Below are 20,289 nucleotides of genomic sequence, written 5' to 3'. Positions count from 1 at the left end.
AAATATGACTCCTTTTTGTTCAACAGGTCCTGGTTTTTCTGTGACATCTGTATTTGAAACAGGATCACTGCCACCAGCCCAGTGTTGAGGAAATTAAAACTTCTCTCCAATGTAGAGTATTTACTTATATACATTTAACAGATATATTCAATTTGCAATTTGGTTTTGTTTATCTGTTTTTCATGATTACAACAAAGGGAGGGTCCAAGGGGAAAGATTATTCTGGGAAATATCTGTACTATCAAAAATCAAGAAGTATTAATAAAACGTCTAGCTATTCCTAAAACTTCTCTATGCAAGACAACTTTGATGAAATAGTTTTCCTTCAAATTAAAAAACTGATTAAGATAAAGACTATTTTCTAGGACCCCAAAGAAATCATCTGATGTATTTATATTTTGATATTACCATATTAATATAAAACAATCAATGTTTGAAATCACAATAGAGATTAAAAATAGGATAATTCATAGCAGTTAACAGAATACTAAAAGACAGATTAGAATGCCAACATACTACAAAATTACAAAATTATGTTAATAAGCTTGCACTACTTACCATCTGTGAGTCGAGAAGGTAGTAACAATCCTCTTCTGCCTAATTCTGCTAAAGCCAGACATCCACCATGCCAAGCATTATCAGTTTCCTGAAAACTTAACAACAAATAGTACATGAGTTTAACCTTAGGTATTTGGGATTCTTTTTTATACTGCATTCTCAAAAGTTAATTACTACTTGGCTAGAAACTGGAAATTGAATGGATGCCCATCAATTGGAGAATGGTTGGGTAAATTGTGGTATATGGATGTTATGAAATATTATTGTTCTGTAAGAAATGACCAGCAGGATGAATACAGAGAGTCTTGGAGAGACTTACATGAACTGATGCTAAGTGAAATGAACAGAACCAGGAGATCATTATACACTTCAACAACAATACTGTATGAGGATGTATTCTGATGGAAGTGGATATCTTCAAGAAAGAGAAGATCCAATTCAATTCCAATTGATCAATGATGGACAGAATAGAGCTACACCCAGAAAAAGAACACTGGGAAATTAATGTGGACTACTTGCATTTTTGTTGTTCTTCCAAAGTTATTTTTACCTTCTGAATCCAATTTTTCTTATATAACAAGAGAACTGTACGGATCCTCTGCACACATATATTGTATCTAAGATATACTTTAACATGGTTAACATGTATGAAACTGCCTGCTATCTAGGAGAGGGGGTGGAGGGAGGGAAGGGAAAAAGTGGAACAGAACTGTGAGTGCAAGGGACAATGTTGCAAAAATTACACAGGTATATGTTCTGTCAATAAAAAGCTTATAATAATAAAAAAAAATAATTACTACTTAAAACCTGTTTGGTTTGTTTTTGTTTTTGTTTTTTGTTGCTATTATTCCTTTTGGAGGAAGGGGGCTTTTTTCTTTAACAAATTTACATGACCTTCTGAAAATTCAATATTAATGACAGGAATTTTCCTGAAATAAGTTAGACTGCCCCTTGGGCTACATTTGTTACTATGAGTATGAAACACACAAAAAATCTAAAATTAAAGTGATACACATATAATTATCATGTTCTAAACATGACACAAAGAAGTTGGCTACAAAATTTTAAGAATAGCAAGTACTGGGGCAGCTAGATGGCGCAGCAGATAGAGTACCAGCCCTGAAGTCAAGAGGACCTGAGTTCAAATCTGCCCTCAGACATTTTCACATTTCCTAGCTGTGTGACCCTAGGCAAGTCACTTAACTCCAACTGTCTCAAAAAAAAAAAAGATAGCAAGTATTCCAAAACCCTTTGTATGATGGCATATGGTATAAATGTCTTTGGGAGGCAGGAAGGATGGATGCCCACTCGCCAGCAAAGAGAATTTGAACAAATTCTAGAATTTATTAAGGATAGAGTTAGTGAATATAAGCATCTAGAAACAGAAGTAGTAATCAATCACGAAGTGTCAATCAATGACTTGATCAAGAATAGGTCATGTGATGAAGATAGCCATTAGATTCAAATGCCACCTCTGATATTTTCTGGTTATGAGTCCTTGAGCAAGTCATTGGGTCTACAGGGAGGGAGTGGAATCAATTTCTTTGTCTGATGGTTTTAACAGGCCTCCATGTACCCCAGACAACTCCTATGAATTTACCTTCTAAGGCACAGTGGGATTGTAATCTTATGCATCAGTGGATATAATTACCACTCTGGGAGTTTTCTTCACATTGACAAAATCATGATGCTCAGGAGATAGATTTTAGTAAAGCATCTTTTAGTATCTCTAATCAAATGCCAGGGTATGAACTACAAGATAGTATAGTTAGGTGATCTTAGAACTGGCTTGACAAGAAGATCTGTAGTGAAGTGCCCAAGGAACAATCTATCCTTGACCTTGTACCATTTTACATTTTAAAATAATCTAGATAAATATATAGATGCCCTGCTTGTCAAATTTACAGCACACAAAACTAAGAGAGATATAACAAACTATATGACAAAGTAGGATGTAAGCAAATCTGAAAAAGCAAAACTATATCTGAGTTATATCTATATGAATTTTAATAGGGAAACATGTAAAGTCTTATTCTTGGGTTCAAAAACATCAATTTAATAAACATGAAATGGATAATTGCATAGCTACATAATGGATGATCTGAAAAAAGATCTAAGAGTTTCAGTAACAAGTTCAATATATCAACAGTCAAAAAGAGAAACCAAAAAAAAACAAAAAACAAAAAAAACCCTAATACAATTTGAGGCTGTATTGAGAGACATAGTATTCAAAACAAGGAAGGTGATAATTCTGCTGTATATCATAGTCAGACCACATCTAAAGAGGCATATCTAATTATAAGTATACCATATTTTAAGAAATACATTAACAATAGAAAAGCATTCATAAATAGGCAGACAGAACAGTGAAGATTTCTGAGATCATATCATAGAAGAGCTTTTAGCTCAGAGAAAGCAAGACTGGAAAAGGAAGGTAAGAAAGAAAAGCCATCTTAAAATATTTGCAGAAATATCACATAAAAAAGGAATTAGATTAGGAAGTTTTCTCCTTCAGTCCATGAACTTTGTTCCTATATTTGATAAATGTATTTTAATTCAATTGGCTTGCTTTGTTAAATAAATTATATGTGCAAGGATTATAACTGTATTTTTTGTTGTAGCAAAGAACTGTTGCAAAAATTGGTGCCTATCAACTGAAGAATGACCACACAAAGTGTAGCATATGAATATAATAGAATCGATTGGACTAGAAGAAGAATGTGATAAGAGAAATATAAAAAGACTTGAACTGATGAAACTAGTGAACTGATGACAAATGAAATATGGAGGACCAAGAAGACAACTTGTATGATGATAATAATAATAATAAAATCAGGAGAAATAACTTTGAAAGGTCAAAAGAATTCTGATGGAAGAACAATTATAACTTCCAAATACTTACAATGATACACATTCAGGTCTTAGGAAAGAAGAGATAACGTAGACATGTGGAATCAGACATGAGTTTCCACATATGGTCGTTGTATTGATGTGTTTATTTTGTCAGTATACACATTTTACAAGAGAGGGTACAGTTCTACTCAGGTAGCAGTAGAGAGGAAGATTTGAGGGTTATGAGAGATATAAAAATCATTTTTATATGCACAGGAAAAAAAGGAACACAAAAGAAAACAGAAAAAACAATAGCGTTATCACTTTGCTAAACTTGCTATAGAGAAAAAAATTTTTTTTATTATTATGGATGGAGCCAGGATAGCAGAGAGGACACAGGCTTTATTCTAAGCTCCCCTTCAAACCTAACTACTAATTACCAAATCAGCCTCTGAAATAATGCTTGACTGGTAAAATCCACAAATACATCAAATTACCAGCAAGAGATAATCTGGAAAATCGCCAGAAAAGGTTTGTCCTGATAGGGCAAAATGAGTAAAAAAAAAAAAAAACAAGCGAATTCTAACTATTGATAGCTTCTATACAGAAAGAGAGCAGGTTTCCAACCCTGAGTAGGCTAATAGCAGACAGTCTCCAGACAAAACCCCAAAGGGGGATATAGCCTGATCCCCTTCACACAAAGCTCTCCTAGAAGAAATTATAAACGATCTAAAAAGAAAGCTAGAAGAAAAACGGGGAAAGGAAAGAGAAGCTGTGCAACAGAGTAGAGAAAAGACATATAATTCATTAAAAGAAAAATTTGATAAAGTGGAAAAAGAAAACAACTTCCTGGAATGTGAATTGAAAAAGGTAAAGAACTCCCAGGAAAACAGAATTTGTGAATTAGAAAAGATAAAGAACTCCAGGAAAGTAGGATTTGTGAATTGGAAAAAGAAAATAACTCAGCTAAAAAAAATATAGTGAAATGGAAAAAAATTCCACAGAACAAAACAACTCATTTAAAAATTCAATTGGATATATGCAAATAGAAGTAAAAAAAAAAAAAAAAAAAGCTAATGAAGAAAATAATTCATTAAAAATCAGAACTGAACAAACAAAAATGAATGATTCATTGATACATCAAGAATCAGTCAAGCAAAACCAAAAAAAGAAAAAATAGAAAAAAAATGTTAAATATCTACTTGGAATGGGAAAGTCAGGAACTATATGAGGCAAACTATAAAACATTTTCCACTCAAATAAAGTCAGATCTAACCAACTGGAAAAATATTAAATGCTCTTGGATAAGTGGACCTTGGATAGGTCGAGCGAATATAATGAAGATGACAATACTATCCAAACTAATTTATTTATTTAGTGCTATACCAATCAGACTCTCAAAAAACTATTTTAATGGCCTAGAAAAAAAAAACAACAAAATTCATCTGGAAGAACAAAAGATCAAGACTTTCAAGGGAGTTAATGAAAGAAAAATCAAATGAAGGCGGCCCAGCTGTACCAGATCTAAAACTATATTATGAAGCAGCAGTCACCAAAACCATTTGGTATTGGCTAAGAAACAGACTAACTGATCAGTGGAACAGGTTAGGTTCACAGGACAAAATAGTCAATAACTTTAATAATCTAGCATTTAACAAACCCAAAGACCGTAGTTTTGGGGATAAGAATTCAATGTTTGACAAAAACTGCTGGGAAAATTGGAAATTAGTATGGCAGAAACTAGGTATTGACCCACACTTAACACCGTACCACAAGATAAGATCAAAATGGGTTCATGATCTAGACATAAAGAATGAGATTATAAATAAATTAGAACACAGGATAGTTGACCTCTCAGACCTGTGGAGGAGGAAGGAATTTGTGCCCAAAGAAGAACTAGAGATCACTACTGATCACAAAATAGAAAATTTTGATTATATCAAATTGAAAAGCTTTTGTACAAACAAAACTAATGCAGCCAAGATTAGAAAGGAAACAATAAACCGGGAAAACATTTTTATAGTCAAAGGTTCTGATAAAGGCCTCATTTTCAAAATATATAGAGAATTGACTCTAATTTATAAGAAATCAAGCCATTCTCTAATTGATAAATGGTCAAAGGATCTGAAAAGACAATTTTCAGATGAAGAAATTGAAACTATTTCTAGCCATATGAAAAGATGCTCCAAGTCATTATTAATCAGAGAAATGCAAATTAAGACTACTCTGAGATACGATTACACACATCTCAGATTAGCTAGGATGACAGGAAAAGATCATGCCGAAGGGGATGTGGGAAAACTGGAACATTGATATATTGTTGTTGGAATTGTGAATACATCCAGCCATTCTGGAGAATGATTTGGAACTATGGGCAAAAAGTTATCAAAGTGTGCATACCCTTTGATCCAGCAGTGTTACTACTGGGCTTATATCCCCAAGAGATCTTAAAGAACGGAATGGGACCTGTATGTGCAAAAATGTTTGTGATAGCCCTGTTTGTAGTAGCTAGAAACTGTAAATTGAGTGGATGCCCATGAATTGGAGAATGGCTGAATAAATTGTGGTATATGAATGTTATGGAATATTATTGTTCTGTAAGAAATGACCAGCAGGAAGATTTCAGAAAGGCCTAGAGAGACTTACATGAACTGATGCTGAGTGAAAAGAGCAGGACCAGGAGGTCATTATATACTTCAACAATAATACTATGTGATGATCAGTTCTGATGAACATTGCTCTCTTCAACAATGAGATGAACCAAATCAGTTCAATAATGAATAGAACCAGCTACACCCAGTGAAAGAACACTGGGGAATGAGTGTGAACCACTGCATAGCATTTCCAATCCCTCTGTTTTTATCTGCTTGCATTTTTGATTTCCTTCTCAGTTTAATTTTACCTTATTTCAAAGTCCAATTCTTCTTGTGCAGCAAAATAACTGTATGGATATGTATCCGTATATTGTATTTAACATGTACTGGTCTACCTGCCATTTGGGGGAGGGGATGGGGGGAAGGAGGTGAAAAATTGGAACAGAAGGTTTTGCAAGGGTCAATGCTGAAAAATTACCCATGCATATATCTTTTAAATAAAAAGGAAATAAAGAAAGGAAAAGGAAAAGGAAAAGGAAAAGGAAGGAAAGGAAAGGAAAGGAGAAAGGGGAGAGGGAGACAGAGAGGGAGAGAGAAAAGGAAAGGAAAGGAAAGGAGAAAGGAAAAAAGGAAAAGGAATAGGAAAAGGAAAAAGAAAAAGAAAAGGAAAAGAAAGAAGGAAGGAAGGACCAGCAGGATGAATACAGAGAGGCCTGGAGAAACTTACATGAACTTATGCTAAATAAATGAGCAGAACCAGGAAATCATTATATACTTCAACAACAATACTATATAAGAATCAATTCTGATGGAAGTGAAAATGAATACAGACCACAACATAGCATTTACACTCTTTGTTATTGTTTGCTTGTATTTTTGTTTTTCTTCCCAGGTTATTTTTACCTTCTTTCTAAATCTCATTTCTCTTGTGTAGCAAGACAACTGTATAAATATGTATATATATACTGTATTTAACATATACTTTAACATATTTAACAGGTATGTGACTACCTGCTATCTAGGAGAAGGGGTGGACAGAAGGAGGGGAAAAATTGAAACAAGTTTTTCCAAGGATCAGTGTTGCAAAATTACCCATGCATATGTTTTGACAATAAAAAGCTATAATAATAATAATTTTTTAAAACTGATGTAGGATACTTTCAATGTCTTACACAATCATCTTCCCTGTTCTTTTTAATCTCAAGACACAGGTTTCTTGTCAACTAAGTTCACAATTTTTAAAAGTAAAGAAAAAACTTATTCTGCTTGGCCCCTGAGAACAGATCTATGAGAGATGGACAGTCTTTCAGAAAAGCAGATGATGGCTTAATAAACATAAAAAAAAATCTTTAAACTTTAAAAGTTTAAAGATTTAAATCTATTGATGCATTTCTAAACAAGGCTCTAACAAAACATGATTTACACATAAAAAGTAATACCATAAGCAAATTTGGGGAACACAGAATAGTTGACCTGTTACATGTATGGATAAGGAAGGAATTTATGACCAAATAAGAGATAGAAAGAACTATAAATATGAAATGGATCATTTTAATTACATTAAATTAAAAACGTTTTTACATAAACAAAAACCAAGGAACCAAGATTAAAAGGAAAGCAGAAAACTGGGGGGAAACTGTTTACAGCAAGTTCCTCTGATAAAGTTCAGAGTTCTCAAATATATAGACCACTGAGCCAAATTTATAAGAATATGAATTATTCCTTAACCAATAGTCAAAGGATAAGAATAAAGTTTTCTTTTGAAGAAATCAAATCCATAGTCATATCAAAAATTGCTCTAAATCACTACTAATTATAGAAATGCAAATTAAAACAACTCTGCTATACCACCTCATAACTATCAGACTGGTTAATATAACAGAAACATAAAATAATAAATCTTGGAGGGAATGTGAGAAAATTAAGACACTAATGCATAACTGGTTGAGTTGTGAACTGATCTAACCATTATGGAAAACAAGTTGGAACTATGACTAAAGGACTATATAACTAAGACTCAACAAAATCACTACTAGGTCAAGTATCTCAAAGAGATGAGGAGCAGGGAGAGGAAAAGGACCTATATGTACAAAAATATTTATAGTAGCTCTTTTTTGTGGTAGCAAAGAACTGAAAGCTCGAGGGAATTCTCATCAATTGGGGAATGACCAAACAAGTTGTGGTATATGACTGATAGAATACTACTGTACTATAAGAAATGATAAGACTTACATGAACTAATGCAAAATGAAGTGAGCAAGTACAGGGGAACACTGTACATTGTAACAACAATATTATACAATGATCAATTGTAAATGATTTAGTTGTCCTTAGCAACAATGATAAAAGACAAAGGACTTAATGATGGAAAATGCCATGCACTTCCAGCAAAAGAACTGATGAAGTCTGAATGCAAATAAAAGCATACTTAAAAAAAAACAAAACTATTTTTTTTTTGGGGGGGGGGTAATCTGTGTTTTCTTTTGAAAAAACTAATGGGGAAGTATGTTTTGTGAGACTGCATATATATAACCTATATCAAATTGCTCATTTTCTAATTGGGAGTAGAGGGGAAGAAAATAATGCCTCTGTATCAGTTCTTCCTTTGCACTTCATTTCTATAATATATTTACTATGTTTATCTTTTCCTAAACAGTTCTACATTTTAGAGTAAGATCATTCTCAACAATGCCCCAATCATTCTTTTGAGCTATCCAATTTCTGATGTCCATCTTAAACATATAGTTTACATTTCCATGTAAAAAACATAAATAATATGTCCATGTTAATGAAGTTTCTTGAAATCAATCTTTGATATTAGCTCTTATATGTTAAATTTTCTATTGAGTTCACAGGTTTCATTGAAAGAAAGTCCTGAAAATCTGCAAGTTATTTGAATTTTTTTTTTCATTCAATATCATGGATAATTTTGCTGGATACACTATTTTTGGCTACAGGCCCAATGCTTTTAACTGCAAGGATTTGCAGTCTTTTATCAGAGCTGCTGAGAAGTCCTATACAATTCTAATTGCAGCTCCAGCATTGTTTTTTTCTTGTTTCTTGCAAAATTTTCTCTTTAAACTGGTGGTTTCTAAATCCTTCTAAACAAAGGATCTCTTGTAGGTAGTGACAGGTAGATTTTTCCTATTTTTACTTTCTCCTCATGTTGTATCACTCCAAGACAATTTTCTTGATTATTTCTTGCATTTTTGTGTCAAGGTTCTTTTTTTGGTCACAGCTTTCAGGTAGTCCAATTATTCTTATATTTTCTCTTCTTGATCTGTTCTTCAGATCTGTTGCTTTTCTTACGAGATATTTCACATTCTGTTTTTTCATTCTCTATATTCTGTTTTGCTATTTCTTGGTCTTTTATAGCTTCACTGGCTATACCCTTGCCCAATTCTAATTTTCAAAGAGTTATTTTTGTCTTTAAGACTGCATCTCCTTTCCTAGTTGGTTGTGTTTTTTTTTTCCAGAGTCTTGTTTTCCTTAAATGGTTTTTATTTTTCTTTTTAGTTTTTATTCAATGTCTCTTTTAATTTTTAAATTCTTTTTTGAGTTCTTTTATAAATTCTCTTTGATCAGGCAGCCATTTAATAGTATTCTTTGGGATAGAAGAAACTTTTTTTTACTTCAGTGTCCCTTTCTGAAGATGAACCCTGATTTACCCTATTCCCATATTAAGCTACTATGGTTGGGTTCTTTCTTCTTTGCCAGTTCTTTTTTTTTTTTTTTAATGAGAAGTATTAGTGTAAGCATCTCTAATTGTGAGAGTTGGGGGATGGTACCTCTCTGCCTTCACATCAGCTCCCCCTCTGACCCAGAACTTCAAACCAAAAGCTCCACCTTCCTGCAAGTGATCATCAGCATCTCTGTCCCACTTGCCTCTGCACTCACCAGGTATGCTGGTTCCTTCTTACCTAGGAGCATATCTCTGTAGCAATGTTAGACCTAGTAATCCTGATTAGCAGAGGTTCCCTCAATCTTCTTGCAGACTTTTGACTGTACACACACAGTCTGGGAGGTAAAAATTTCTGTGATTCCTGCTGAGGCTCTAGCCAAATCCAGCTAGCTCCAGGGGTCCCCACTTGATGTTTCTATAGAACTAGCCTGGAGGTATTTGTACTACACACTGGTTAATCTTTCTTCAGATTTTTTTTTTTGGAGGACCCCTATTCTGTCTCAAGTTTTCTTGATTTTTCATTAATCTATGTTCACTCTGAGGGAGAAATTTTTTCTGTTTGTGGGGGAAATCTGAAAAACTTGAAATTTACTGACCTACTCTGCCATCTTCCCAGAATCCTCCCAATATCAATCTTTATAATATCTTTCCCTTGCTATGGCTATATATATATATATATATATACACACACATATATATATATGTATATATATATATACACATATATATTAACTGTCTGTAAGTGACTCACTTCATTTTAGTCTCAAAAATAATTTATAAAACTAGCCTGAGAAGGCTAAACTTATTACAATAGTCAATAGACAATAGTGAACCCTGAAAAATATACACCAAGAGAGTATACTTTGAAAGAAAAGAATATGGATAAATCAAACAATTTTTCATCCCATTAGTAAAAAAGGCATAGGCTACTTAAGAAGGAAATGGCCAAAGCCAAAAGGAAGCTCAGCTATAAATGCATCTGGTGATAAAACCAATAGAATTGACCCTTTTGAATTGTGGAGCTAGAGAAGACTTTTGAGAGTTTTTTGGACAGCAAAGAGATAAACTCAATCAATACTTAAAGAAATTAATTCAGGCTATTCACCAGAAGGTCAAATATTAAAAGCTAAAGCTTAAATATTTTGACCACAAGATGAGAAGACTGGATTCATATGAAAAGACCCGGATATTGGTAAAGATGGAAGACAAAAGTAGAATGGCAGAGAATAAGATGGATAGATAATATTATGGCAACAATAAATATGAATTTGAATTTTCTTCAGAATTTTGAAAGATCATGGAGGATGGAAGAGCCTGGCATAATATGGACCTTAGGGTCACAAACAGTCAGACAAGAATGAACAATAATAATTGATAAATCACTATCATTATTTTCATACACAAAAAGAACAACAAATTTGTTCCTTCAATATATTCAATTTTCTTTACAAATAGTGAAAGATAACCAAAACTAATTTCATTGTTAACCAATTAAATCTAAGTGCCCACAAGACAATACTCGCAAAAGAGTTTGTCTTTCATGAATGTATTGCAATATATTTTGTAACAGGATATATTTACCATAGGTTTGGCATTGTCCTAAGAAGGGCAACCAATATTTGACATATTGTTAATGCAATCCTTAAACTGTCAGTGGGCATGCTTGAGGCTAGAGGAAATATATTTAAGAACACATTACTTTGCTTCATACATACTGTCTTTTTTGACTGACATGTATTTAAGCATGCTAATATGCTTAGCAACACAGTTTTCCACAAGATGCAATGACCACTTACTATTACAATTCTAGAAGTAGCACAAGTTAAAACTGGAATAACTGAAACTAAATTACATCTGAACTCAAGCTTGTCTGCTACCACAACTATGGAAGATATTTTATTCAGGGAAAAAAAATCCATTAAGTAGGAAAAAAAATTACTCATCATTTCCCTCCCCAAAAATCTATCACATAATTGAGATTTTAAAAAAACCAAAAACATGCTATCATAGACAGTATTCTCTAAGTTTCTCAACTCTAGGACAATTTGTCTCACAAACATACAGAAATCTCTATAAATGCTCCAACATTACCTAAAAACTACTACACAACAATTCATTAAATTTAAGTTCCCATGAACATATCAGATTTTGCACCACAATTTCAGAAAAGGAAAGGCTAACATATTAACAGTGACCTGCAAATAAAATAAATGTCTATTAAACTGAAGTCAGTGTATATTTTATGCTAAAAAGCCCATTCTAATCAGCATTCTATCTTTGAAGACACTCAAAATGAAGTACTATCACTCATTTTAATTCCTTTGATTTTTTTAAAAGCATTTTAAAAGCATTACAAAAACATGAAATTATTTTATGCTTCTATTGTTCAACTATAAATTTTATGTGAGGAAGCATGGTATAAGAAAGAATGATGGTATATACTTACATTGGATTTAATTTATACTTTAACATATTTAACATGTATTGGTCAACCTGCCATCGGGGGAAGGGATGAGGGAAGGAGGGGAAAAATTGGAACAAAAGGTTTGGCAATTGTCAATGCTATAAAATTACCCATGCATAACTTGTAAATAAATAGCTCTAATAAAAAAAAAAAATTACCCTTAAAAAAAAAAAATGAATGATGGACTCACACATTTACTAGATGTGAATTAACCTGATTTATAGGCTCCTGTAAAATGAGGGTAATAATGTTATATTATTTAGATTAAAACAAAGCTTAAAGTATTCTATAAATGTGTTACTACTAGTTATTCTTGTAGAGTTTATATTATGATGTGAAAAATCTACCCATCTGGCCTCTATCAGATAATGAAAACAATACAAAATAGCCAAAAAGCTATTAAATTGTGCATACTCTGATCCAGCAATTTTGCTACTAGAATTATACCCTCAAAGAAATCAAAGAATGAGGGAAACAACCCACATGTACAAAAATATTGATAGCAATTTCTTTTTTTCCATGCAGTAACGAATCAGAAACTGAGGAAATGTCCATCAGTGGGGAATAGCTGAACTAGTTATAATAAATGAAGTGATGGAATAATATTGTGTTATAAGATACGATGAAGGGAATGTTTTCAACGAGCTAAGAAGACATATAAAATGATGCAGAATGAAGCAGGCAGAACCAGAGAAAAATGTATATGACACCAATAGTACTGTAAAGACAAGAAACTTTAAGAGGTCTGGAAATTCTGATTAACACACTGACCAACGAAAATTCCAGATGAAATATTGCCCATGTCTTGATAGAGATAATGAACTTAAAGTGCAGAATGAACTAGATTTTTATAGACATGTTCATTGCAAGAATTTTCTTTGCTGGTCACACTAGTTTGTAACAGGGGTTTTGTTTTTCTTGCTTTTGTAAATTGGGGAAGGGGAAGCAACAGGGAGAAGGCTCATCATAAATATAAAATTAAATTAATTTTTTAAAAGAGTACATCAGGTAATTGAACCTAAATATCACAGAGAAGAAAATCAAATACATTACAAAAATGATTTCAAGAGAAAATAATTTTACTTTGATTTCTTCACATACCTGAAACAATCTAATACTGAACCAACAACATCATCTGCTAATTCTTTTGGTAGCCTTCCGGTTATTCTCCCAATTCTGCACGAGAAAAAAAAATACATACACAAATAAATATACACACACACATACATACACATACACACATACACACAATTATAATCTATGATGTCCTTTGAAAGGCTCACTGTGAAACACCATCAATGAAAAATTTCACCCTGACTAAATAATATGTTTATGGGGAGTTTTTTGCCCAATTTCAAAAACATACTACAAGGCATTTTAAAATCTATCAATGCAAAAGATACAAATTATAACAACTTCAGTAGGTTTATTCAGGAAGGAAGGGAGGAGGGATGAAGAAAGGGAAGAAGGGAAGAGGGAGGAAGAAAAAGACTAAAGAACCTATGATTGAGGCACTATGTTTATATTCTAACTCTAGCTCCTGTAGTTTTCTTTTAATAACAAATAAAAGAAAACTTATTTGTTTCAGATTGAATGACTTATATGTCATCATTAGCATTCAAAAGTCAGTTGAGTGCTGATGACAAACTTTTCCAATGTATGACTTTGGGCAAATCAACTTCTTATGGCCTAACTTCCCTCACTTGTGGACTAAAGTGATTTGTTTTTTAATGGTACCAATTTTAAATAGATTTTGTTCCCAGAAGTGCGTTTCCACTTGTTTACAATACTGAAAAACTGCAACAATTTTCACTTCTCTTTCTTTGTAGTCCAGATTTACAAAGTAGCTGAAATGCTACTGTTAAACTGCCTCTTCCTTGGCTACAAATTTCAGTCCTTCAATTTTTATAAAGTTGTGTTAAATGCTCTCTCCTAGAACATTGAGTCAATCATTTCTGCTATTTCACCAATGTATCAGGCACCTAATTCTGTTACAGCTTAGTAATGACTTCTACTTCTTTCTGCTGCTGCTCATATTCTTCCTTCCAAGATTCTTATCTATTTAGTTTATTATTTTGTTACATTTTTCAAGGTTCTGTTTGTCTTCATTATCAATTTTGCCTTGCAGTTTTTTATCCTCATCTGAATACCTCATTTTGAAAGTATAGAATTCAAACAAGTTCTTGGAAGATATCTTGTGTCTCTGCTTCTTACCTTCAGCCATGTATTCTTCAGCTTCCTAGACTATATACTCATTGTTTTCACTGCTTAAGCAATTTTTGTCACTGATGACTGTGATCTTATTCTCCTTGCCTATTCATTTACCTGTAATAAATACACTAAAGATGCATTTGCATCAATGTCAAATGCTACTTCAGTAAAAAGGACACCCAGAAGGCAGGGGGAATTTCTATGAACTCAAACTTGCTAAGCAGGTCATCATTTCTTGTTGTTCTCTAACCTAAACAAAGTGAGGAGACTGGTTGTCTGAATAGGTGACAAAAGTCAGTCTGCTTAGTAGGGATATTGGTACTCCATTTGATCAGAGCTGTGATAACTCCACCAACAGTTTCAATACCCAGGGAAAGAGAAGTGACATTGACTAGCAGCAAGTCCTAAACTTTCTCAAATTTATCTCTAAGCAAGATGGCAGTACAGATAGCAGTACCATAAACAAAAACTTTATCAGAATTGTTTTAACTCCTTAAAAACTCCTAAAAAAAGTAACTCCCATAAGTGGAGATGTGAAAAGAACTAATCCAGTTTTGCATTACAGAATAGAATTCATGGTCTTAAACCAAGGAGGAGGTCCAGATTCAGCTCATCAAAATAAGCAAAGGTTACAGAGTATAGCTTCATAAAGGTAATCAATCTTAATACTGTCTGGCCTAGGGACTGAAAAAGAGTATGCTTCACAAGCAGAGTGCAGACAGTGCATAGAATTCTTATAATTTCCTTCTTGTACTTTCACTTGAACTCTGCAATGAAATGACTGTGTAGTTATCACTAACTGGGTATTCCCAGGTATGGACTCAACTTCAAATATGTCATTTTCAAAGGTAATAGAGATATGAAAAATGTCATTTCTAATGTTGAAGATCAATACATTTCTTTTGGCATCAACCTTGTTGTCTAAGCTACTATAAATTATAGCAAAAAGTAGTTTGCTCTTGATGATTTGGAGTACACACATACCAGGGACAGTTTCAGCATCATTTGTGAACTGATATTAGAAATACTGAAGTATGGTGGTACTCTGACCACAGCATTTGTAACAGTTTTCTCAAGGTAAGTTTTGATCATTTCTTTCATCTTGGTCAAAACTCAGAAGTTATTTCTGAACAGAAGCTTTTGGTCTCCATTTTTTATTCCACTTAATCAAACAATACAAGATTACACTTTTAGGGTTTGTTGAAATGTGATTTGTTACAGCATCACCAATTAAACATTTGATGTTCACGAAAGTGGCATAACTTATAGTGGGCCTCCTAACCAATGACGAGAAACAAGTAAGACTCTAGATCCATTCCTAAGATCCCTTGCAGCTCTACATATATGATACTATAGTCCCACGGCTATGAAGGAGGAAAGCAGGGATGTCATTAGCATATGTGAATACTATGCATAAGTGCATGATGCATTTAGATCCAAGTGGGCATGTATCTATTAGGATACTACTGCAACTGAAGAGAACAGGTTTGTCCAATATTTTTTAGAGCATGAATATATGAAATGGTTTGAAGAGCATCAGGAAGCCCCCCCCCCCAAGAAAAGAGTGTCTTTCCCATTGACTTGTCATTCATATATATTAATTTACAACTACAGATTTGTTCTTTAGAATTAAAAAAATAAAATACAAATGGCATATATCTAATTTCCCAGGTAATACTAATTAACCTTTGTTTAAGTTGATCCTCAGATCCTTTTCACGATGACGGCTAACTTAGTGCTAATTTTGACAGTACATAATTATATGTTCAAACCAGTGACCATTGCTTGAAAATGTAAGGCCTGAATGAAATACCATCAGGCACCATAAATTAGTAAGTAGACTTAATGTACTAGGAAACCAAGTGAAGAAATGTACATGCCATAAAGGAAGAGAAGAAAGTTATAAGTAAAGTTGAGAAAGCACTTAAGAAAGCTTTGTATACAGATCTTGAGTTCTGCCTAGACATAGTTTCAATTTTAGAAGTTTTAATACTAGAAACTTACAACTTTAAAATAAAAATTTTAATCACTGACTCTAAATAGGTAAACAACTCTCTTTATCCTTAATCTAATTATTAAAGTTGTCAAATACTAATTGAGACAGTAAAATGGTTTAGTTTATCATCCAATAAATATAAAAATTCATCAAAAAAAGTTTTATATTTTGGAGAAGTCTATAAAAATTACAAGATTCATCTATTGATTTCAGGTAAATCACAAGAAACATACCCTTTTGCTGCAGACCATCGGACAACTGTATCTTTGTCTTTCAATCCAACCAGTAGCTGCTCTATAAAGAGAACACAAGATAAGAATTATTTACTTTTGTTCCAAAGAACAAATAAAATTGTATTTCTATAAGAAATCCTTTGTGTTCTTATAAAAATCAGATTTTTAAATATTCAGTTACATTATATTACAGTTTTTTTAAACAGGGTCTTTGAAGAATCTGCACTTTTATTTTAAGAAGAGGAACCATCTATTTTTGAGTTTAACAAAAGCAATGTTTCTAAAATCCATGGTACAAGAAATTCAGAAGCATCCCAAATCTGTTTGGTTTTTAAATGAATTTCATGTTATATGTTAACAGACATTAAAAAAATTATTTTTAAGGGATTTTACAAAGTTTTATTTACAGTGAAGTGTTTTACCACTGTAGAAATGATGAGTAATCAGCTAAAGCTCATGTTTCTACTTAGGCAAAATCTAAACTCCATCCTAAACACAATTAGGTGCACAGTGAATAAAGTTGCACTTTTTAAAAATCTTGTTAACCTAAAACAAACTCAAGCAGGTTTGCCTAGACAAGGGATTCTAGCAGCTTAATGCATTTGAATGTCTACAGAAGGTAGAAGTTAACAAAAAGGTTGAAACTTCCAGGAGTCAAGATGGTTGAAGTAAGCAGTAAAGCATTATAACTCTTCTTCATCTCCAAAAAGACATAAAATAGCACTGCAAAACAAATCCTAGAACAACAGAGCCAGCAAAAATATGAGGTGAAATCTTTGAGCCCAAAAATCTGGAAGACAGAAGGAAAATTGTCTCACTCAGATGAAATGGAATGAAGTCCAAAACAGGAAGCATTCCAGCAACACAGCAATATGCCTATCCCAGTAAGCCAGTGGTATATTTTGAACCTCAGTGTGGTAGGATAATCAAATGCCAACAGCAGAACCCTCCACATTCCTCAGTATAATCAGGGGAATAGGCAGACTAAGAATGGGTCCTTAGAACCACCAAATGCTTCAGTTTAGCCTAGGGTAAACAGGTAACTTTTAGGAGCCAGACTATCACATGCTTTAGTGTATCCCTGGGGAAATGCAGCTCAGCACATACTGGACACCACCCCTAATATCAGTTTTGTCTCAGGTAAACTGCCAGACCCCAGTGGCCTTTAGCAGAGCCAGTCACCATTCATTCAACCCCCTTAGCACAGTACTAAACACAAGGGACCTCCAGGGGCCTCAGGGCAACAGCAATGTATCATCAGGTAAAAGCTGGGACCGGCAGCCACTGGCACACACAAGAAACCTGAAATAGGGTCCCTTTCATCTGGGGAACAGAGCACAAATTTAAAAGAAAGGGAAAATGCCAAAACAAATTGGCAAAAAAAAAAAAAAAAAAAGATTTTGACCACAGGAAATTAGGGAAGACCAAGATAAAAACTTGGAAGAGGTCAACTATGTCAAAACACTTATGGTCAAAACCTGAAAGAAAAATGGAAAAGTATCCCAGTTCAAAAAGAACTCACAGAAGAAGTCAAAAAGAAGCTTAAAAAGCATATAAGAGAGTTAAAAGAAAAATTGGGAAAAGAAATGAGAGTGATGAAACAGGATTATGAAAAAAATGTCAACACCTTAGAAAGAAGAAAACAACTGTTTAAAATGTAGAAATGGCCAAATGGAAAAGAAGACACAAAAGTCCACTGATGAAAACAACTAGTTAAAAAGTAAAATTAGGTACCAGCCCTTTTTGTGGAAGCAAGGAACTAGAAACCTAGTGGATGCCCATCAGAATGGCTGAATAAGTTATAGTATATGAATGTTATGGAATATTATTATTCTATATCAGCCGAATGATTTCAGAAAAGCCTTAAGAGACTGATGCTAAAAGAAGTGAGTAGAACCAAAAGAACATTATACATAGCAACAAGAAGATTATGTAATGATCAATTCTGATGGACATGACTTTTCAACAATGAGGTAATTCAGGCCAATTCCAACAAACCTGGAATGGAGAGAGCCATCTGCATCCAAAAACAGGACTGTAGGGACTGAATGTGGATCACAACATAATATTTTCACCATTCTTCTTGTTGTTTGCTTGCCTTTTTTTTCTTTCTTTCTCATCTTTTTTTTTTTCTCCTTTTGGATCTGATTTTTTTTTTTTTTGTGCAGCATGATAAATGTGGAAATATATAATATGGGTGAGAGGAAGGAAGGGAAAAAAATTTGGAACACAAGGTTTTGCATGAGTGAATATTAAAAATTATGTATGTATTTTGAAAATGAAAAGCTATTATTAAAATAAATAAATAAAAAGTACAATTAGTCAAACAGAAAAGAAAGTACAAAAAGCTAATTGAGGAAACCAACTCTACTTAAAATTTAGAACTGGAAAATAGTATGGCAGAAACTAGGCAACGACCAACATCAAAAACCCTACACCAAGATAAAGTCAAAATGAGTTCATGATTTAGATAGAAAGGATAATACTATAAGCAAATTAGGAGAACAAGGAATAGCCTATGTGTCAAATCTGTAGAGAAAGAAGGAATTTATGACCAAAGAAGGACTACACAACATTATGGAATGCAAAATGGCTAATTTTGATTATATTAAATTAAAAAGGTTCTGTACAAACAAAACCAATGCAGCCAAGATTAGAAGGGAAGCAGAACACAGGGGGAAAAAATTTTACATCCAAGGATTCTGATAAAGACTTCATTTCTAAAATACATAGAGAACTAACTTAAATTTATAAGAATACAAGCCACTCTCCAATTGATAAATGGTCAAAGGATATGAACAATTTTCAGGCAATGAAATTAAAGCAATTTCTAGCCATATGAAAAAATACTTTAAATCACAATTGATCAGAGAAATGCAAATTAAGATAACTCTGAGATACCACTACACACCTCTCAGATTGGCTAAAATGACAGGAAAAGATAATGATAAATGTTAGAGGGGATGTGGAAAAACTGGGACACTAATACATTGCCGGTGGAGATGTGAACTGATGTAACCATTTTGGAGAACAACGTGGAACTATATATCCAAAGGGCTATCAAACTGTGCAAATTTTGATTCAGCAATATCTCTAATGGATCTGTATCCCAAAGAGATCATAAAAATAGGAAAAGGATCCACATGTGCAAAAATGTCTGTAGCAACCCTTTTTGTAGTGGAAAGCAACTGGAAGTTGAGTAGATGCCATATTGAGGAATGGCTGAATAAATTATGGTATATGGATGCTATAAAATATTATTGTTCTATGAGAAATGACAAGCAGGATGATTTCAAAAAAGCATGGAATGACTGACATAAATTGATACCAAGTGAAGTGAGGAGAACCAAGAGAACATTGTACACAGAAACAAGATTATATAATGATTAACTCTGATGGACAAGGCTCTTTCCAACAATGAAGTGATTAAGGCCAATTGGGGATTTCAATAGACTTGTGATGAAGAGTCTTGTGCATCCAGAAAGAACACTATGGAACTAAATGTAGAGCACAACATAGTATTTTCACCATATTTGGTTTGGTTTTGTTTTTTTCCTTTTTGATATGATTTTTCTTCTGCAGCATGATAATTGTGTTAATATGTATAGAAAAACTGCATGTTTAACATATATTGGAGTATGGGAAGAAGAAAAATTTGGAACACAAAAGTTTTGCAAGAATGAATGCTGAAAATGATCTTTGCATGTATTTTGAAAATA

At 33.2% G+C, this 20,289-nt stretch overlaps 1 protein-coding gene across 3 annotated transcripts in view; it reads right to left on the bottom strand.

Annotated features, from left to right (window-relative positions):
• TBCD (tubulin folding cofactor D) overlaps positions 1–20,289 on the bottom strand; it is a 395,290-nt gene that overhangs the window by 287,844 nt on the left and 87,157 nt on the right. For all 3 annotated transcript variants that reach the window (XM_031968421.1, XM_031968422.1, XM_031968423.1), the window contains exons 12-14: positions 16,571–16,631; positions 13,232–13,306; positions 559–653 (exon numbers count right to left, since the gene is read on the bottom strand). In XM_031968421.1, coding sequence (XP_031824281.1) covers positions 559–653; positions 13,232–13,306; positions 16,571–16,631 — 231 coding nt within the window. The remainder of the gene's footprint in view (positions 1–558; positions 654–13,231; positions 13,307–16,570; positions 16,632–20,289) is intronic.

The sequence above is a fragment of the Sarcophilus harrisii genome, chromosome 4 (genome assembly GCF_902635505.1).
Source record: "Sarcophilus harrisii chromosome 4, mSarHar1.11, whole genome shotgun sequence".
NCBI classification, from domain to species: domain Eukaryota; kingdom Metazoa; phylum Chordata; class Mammalia; order Dasyuromorphia; family Dasyuridae; genus Sarcophilus; species Sarcophilus harrisii.
This window is presented reverse-complemented; position numbering and strand designations above follow the sequence as displayed.